This window comes from Lathyrus oleraceus, chromosome 1 (assembly GCF_024323335.1).
Source record: "Lathyrus oleraceus cultivar Zhongwan6 chromosome 1, CAAS_Psat_ZW6_1.0, whole genome shotgun sequence".
NCBI lineage: Eukaryota > Viridiplantae > Streptophyta > Magnoliopsida > Fabales > Fabaceae > Lathyrus > Lathyrus oleraceus.
Genome location: NC_066579.1, coordinates 454946608 through 454952191, shown reverse-complemented (window position 1 = coordinate 454952191; position 5584 = coordinate 454946608). Strand labels below are relative to the sequence as shown.

Sequence of the window (5584 nt, the reverse complement as noted above, 5' to 3'; positions counted from 1 at the left end):
TTAATTCAATCGCCATAAAAATATATCATATCAAAGGATTGATAATAACTAAATAAAATTCATATACAAAATATCTAGCTCAACAATATCGTATGTGCTGATGAGCTTATTTATAGTGTTATCATCATCATCATATCATATCATACTAGCACAACATGGAAAATGAATACAAACGTGCGCCATTAGTGACACATGATGCACTTCTTCTAAGTACACAACCAAAACAAACACAACTCAAGTTCCATATTGGTGTTTAATTGCCGAGCTAGTTTTCCTCAATGCTACAATCATAGAACTTCCATAACTTCTAAGGTAAACAACTCTATAATGTAATTGTTCTTTAAAAGCACACTTTGATGGTTTATCTCTCAAAGAATTCAGCATCACCACAATACCACCAATTTTTACAATCCGATCTACAAATTCGACATCACTAGAGTTTGATGTAAAAACAAAATCATAGGACTCATCAAGAAACAAACTCTTTCTCTCATAATCATTATCCATGACCACATCAATACCCTCAAATCCAAAGCTATAGGGAGGACTGCTTACAATGAGAGCCTTATCATCGTTTCTGTAGATTCCTTTCTCAGCCATATCATGTAAGAATTCAATTTTGGAAACAACAAATGAATGGGAACTCAGTGTGAAAGAGAATCCATTAAGAATGTTACCTATGAAAGGCAATGCGACAAGAACCATAACCAAGAACAATGATCGAGACAAAATGCGTAAAACCTTAGTATCAGGAATCCTGATAACAATAGAATTATGAGGATTCAAAGCAATTCTTGTTCCACCATGAAAATGCTTCTTCTTCATGTTGAACAGAATGGGACCCTTTTGAGAAACACTGAGTACAGAGGCAAAGCGAGATTGAAATTGGTTAAATGGATCAAAACAAAGACGACCCAGATGAAGAAAAGTGAAGATTGATGAGAAGAAATGTAAAAAGATGTGAACTTTACTTTAGCGACTGCAAAATCTGGAAGCGGTGTGGTTTCCACCCACAAGAGCAACACGGTTGCTTCGGGTTCTACACCATAAGAGTGTGAATTGTTTCATTCTTTGGATCTCCATTGTAGAACATGGAAGAAGAAAGAGTGTTTGATTGTGTGAATGAGATGAAGAGAGGGAAAGAGAGATGGTAGTTTATAGAGAGATGAAGATGAGTTGTGCATTGTCTTTTAGTGAGGGAGGTAGTATACTATGTTTAGTTTAGCACTTTGATGTTGTGTGAGTGTTGGGTTGTTACCATTTCATTTAAGCTGCATCATCAGCTTGCATTTATGTTTATCCAAAAATAATAACTAGCATTGTTGAGGTGGGGTTAGGCCAAGATACATAATCGACTCTCTTTTTCTTTTTCTTTTTTTCAAAAATCGACTATATTATTACTATTTAAAGATTTTTACATATTTAGAAGTATTAGAGACTAAGTTACTTAGAATTTATCATGTATGTTTTGAAACTAATTTAGTTAGTAAGTTTGAATTAGTTATAGTTACTTCAAATTGATGAATAAGTCACTACATATTAAGAGTGTTATTGTAAGATTCTAAGTAGATGATTAATAATAAATTAGGGATTCATTTGAGTTCATACATAGTATCAACCTTCTATTGCTTTTGTTTATGCACATAAATCTTCCTTCGTTTTCCTTTATCGCTCATTTGTTTCATCAATGTTTGATGATGATGAATCTTCTTCTATCTTTAAGAATCATTCTTCTTCATACTTTACTAGTTCTCCTTTCAAAAATTCGATACCATATCATTCGTGTGGTCGGAAGCTTTCTATTAAACTTCAAGAAAACAATAACTTGCTCTAGAATCAACAAGTAAAAAGTGTGATTCTTACACACAAGTTTCATGAATATGTCGTCAATCTGAAAAACTCACATGATGTTCAACACTGAGGCAAATCGAATCAACAATAAAATCTATGAAGATTTTAAAACTTGGATTGTTCAAGATCGAACATTGTTTATTTGACTTCTTTCAACAGTTTTGGAACTGGTCTTGCATAGGGTTCTTACCTTTAAATGTTCCTATGAAATTTGGGACAAAACTCACAAACATTTTTGTGCAGTAATGAAAGCATGCATTCATTAACTACGCATTGAACTCAAACCAACCAAGAAACTGAATCATTAACCCCAAAATTTGTTCTATGCATCAAAGTTATCACTAATTCTCTTTTGTCACTAAGTGACTTTGTCAAGGAGCAATACCAAATTAATGATGTTCTTGATGGACTTCCTAAGGAATACAATTCATTTGCTATGCAGATATATGGTAAATATGAACCTCTCATTGTGTATTATGTTGAAGCTCTTATTGTATGTTCAAGAAGCTCAATTGGATAACTCCATACAAGAACTGTTTGTCTTCAACGTATCTGCAAATATTGTGCATTGAGAACCAAGAATTAATTGCAATGTCACTCCTTTTCATGGTTGTGGACGGAATCACTGTGGTCATAGTCGATGTCGCTCAAGGGATCGTTCGTTAGGTTGTATACCTACTTGTCAGCTCAATGGCAAGTATGGACATGCAATTCTTGACTACTAGCATATGTATGTGTTTACCGTGGATTTTGGTACACAATCTCTAGTCCTTCAAAATTGATACTTTGATTACTTGCAGGATCGACTAGATTGATTCTAGAACATATGTGCCTAATATTCTTAAGTTTTTCTTGATAATGAGTATTTCTACACTAGTTCGTGACTTTTAAAGTAATGCACGAATAATTTATAAAGGAATAAAGAACAACTTCGACTGCAAATATAAAGAAATGAAGAATAACTTTGACTGAACCTTAAAAGGTATGAAAATGATATTAACGTAAATGATTTGACATTGAATGAAAATATGATGATTCATACCTACATTTCGCTCAACAACTCTTTTCTCAATACACTTAGATACTTTGAGTAATATGAGTTTTATATACAATTGAACACACTGCATCCTGATACGAGGACCCCTATTTATACTAAATCGACAATAACAGTAACAAATGGTCCTCACTCCAGAGAATGACACGTTCTCGCCTGCATGAGTTTCACCCTTCACAAGCTTCCATGTGTCCTTCAAGAAATGGATAAGGCTAAAAAACAGTTAATAAACCTTATTTCAAATTATTTTGTCGAAGTCATTATCATACCAGGTCAAAAATATTCTAAGTCCTAGAATGATATCACCCTGTAGAAATAAAGACCTCTTCGCCAAATCCAGTCGAAATCTCATCAAGATTTTCTTAGTCGAACTCGACTTATCTTCTCCAAATATTTCCTTCAACTTTTCTTTGACATCTTAAATCCTTCTTAGTGTCGAAATTCCAGCTAACAAATTGTCCCTAAAAAATTTCTTTTTCGACAAAATGGGGAAAATGGACATTTTTTGAATATTTCAAGACTAGTTGTTTCACTGTTATGACATTATGGTCATCATGACCTCTTTTTCTCAAACGTCTCATTGAGACATGCAACATCCAGACCATAATTATAATCCCTAGTTTGTAGGACAATCGTGGCATTGAAAAAAGGGTAACCGCTTATCCAAGCTCTAAAATGTGAACACGCGTTCCATGATTTCATCCCATTTGGCACTTCATAGAAACTAAATAGTTTATTTCTTTTTAATATAAATACTTATTTCGCAACCTAAAAAAGGAATGCGAAAAAAAAACAACCGGCGAAAAAAGAAATGACAGAAGAGTCGCCATCGTGCGTTATTTATCCCAAAGGAGGGAAAGGAAACGCTCGAAGTAAACCTGGAAAAAGGAAAGGAAAAGACAAGGTCTCGCAACCAAATCTTGGGTTCGGGAGTCGATTATGTGAAGGGAAGGTATTAGCACCCCTACGCATCCGTAGTACTCTACGGGATCCACTCTTGTTGTTCTTGTCTAAAGGGTGTGGGTTTATCTAATGTACTATTTACTCAAAGAGGGGTCAAAAGAAAATGACTCGCACGGATGTCGCATCCACTGCATACGTATCTCATCTGAATATGAGAATCAGAGTCTTCGTAGCTCGGCTGACCTATTTGTTTGTGTTTTTAGATGAACGATGTTACTACGCAATCTACCGGATGCTCGACCTTTGGAGACTTACTCGCCTGTAGTAGAAGGAGTTAACGTGTTCTGAGGAGAAGAAAAATCAATGAGTTTGTTTGTGTTTTAGGGATGCTCATGCAAAAAAGGAAGTCCTAGACGAAGGAATCGTGCTACCTTAATTGACATGCAAACGAGAGACTATACGAAGCCTAGGAATCCTATGGGGAGACGATCACACCATACAAAACAAACATGCATAAAGTAAACACGCCAACAAGGGGGCTCAAACATACATGGGTAGGGCTTTAGTCAAGAGGGGTCATATCAACCAAACAAGCCATGAAGGGTAATCAAACGGGCTCTTAACCACTGACACTGAACGTCAGGGTGAGCAGATCAAAAGGGTAATGAGGATAAGACCTCATAGCTCTTAACCCTGGACAGGGTGAGCTCATGACAAAAAGTGGGGATTCAGGAAGATGGAACCCTCTCCACTGATTGACCGGACAAAAGATCTTGGGCTTTTGTTCTGAAGCATCGACACGTAGTGCGAGCATAAAGAACGACACACTGAATAACGGGGGATTGACTACTAATCCCTTTTATCCGTCAATTGCCTCTTCGTGAAGGTCTTTAGCACTGGTGCCTCTTCTTGGAGGTCTTTGGGCACAAAAGTAAACACACAAAAAAACATTGCCTCCTATCGAGGTCTTCCAGCTAAGAAAGCGGTAAAATACGGGAAAGATAAAGGGATCAAGAGATCTACCACACGGATAAAAATCCGAAGTAATAACAACTAAAGAAGCAAGAAACCCGATGATCTCTCAAGCTAGCACCATCAAAGAAAGCAAGTCAGCAGGGTAATCAGAATAAATCTCCAAATGGTACCCCACAAATAAAGTGGAATACCAAGCAAGCTATCTCTTCAAGAGTCATGTGAGCCCTCACAAAAACTCAACAAACAAGTTAGAATAATAGGATGGGGTGCAATCAAGAGTTGCACCAAACAGAAGGACCATAACCACAACAGCGTCAGATAGACAGTGCACGGATGCAATAAAAAGCATGTCATAACAAACACAAAAACAGATTAGAGAGCAAACAGAAAAAAAAAATAGTTACTGTCACGATCGCTACTGCTTCGCTTAGCGAAGGCTTATCGAAGCTTCGCTGCAGGCTCGCCTAGCGATGGGCTAGCGAACGCCTGCGGGTTCTGGATTCTTCCCTGATAACAGTACGATTTCAGTACCCCCAAACCTTATGGTGCTCATTTCAGAGATTAAGTGATCAAACATTCAAGGCATTGTTCTACACATTCATGCATATCTAAACCCACATGTGAAACCTAGCGATACCTACTCTTCCAAATTCACCCATGATGCCTCATACATTCAGAAATTTCAAATTTGAAGCATAAAGTAATGGAAATAGGGCAAACCTGATTGGAGAGATCGAATGAAATTGAATTTCCCGGTTGGGTTTGCAAAGCAATCTTAGGGTTTATAGGAGATGGAATTGA

At 36.7% G+C, this 5584-nt stretch overlaps 1 protein-coding gene across 1 annotated transcript; it reads right to left on the bottom strand.

Annotated features, from left to right (window-relative positions):
• Window positions 1-1257, bottom strand: LOC127084330 (uncharacterized). Its single transcript, XM_051024758.1, has 2 exons — window positions 972-1257; window positions 1-856 (listed from the first exon to the last, which is right to left on the bottom strand). The coding sequence occupies exon 2, from the start codon at window positions 823-825 to the stop codon at window positions 235-237; it is 591 nt and encodes a 196-aa protein (XP_050880715.1). The 5' UTR covers window positions 826-856; window positions 972-1257; the 3' UTR covers window positions 1-234.
• Between the last annotated feature and the right edge of the window lie 4327 nt (window positions 1258-5584).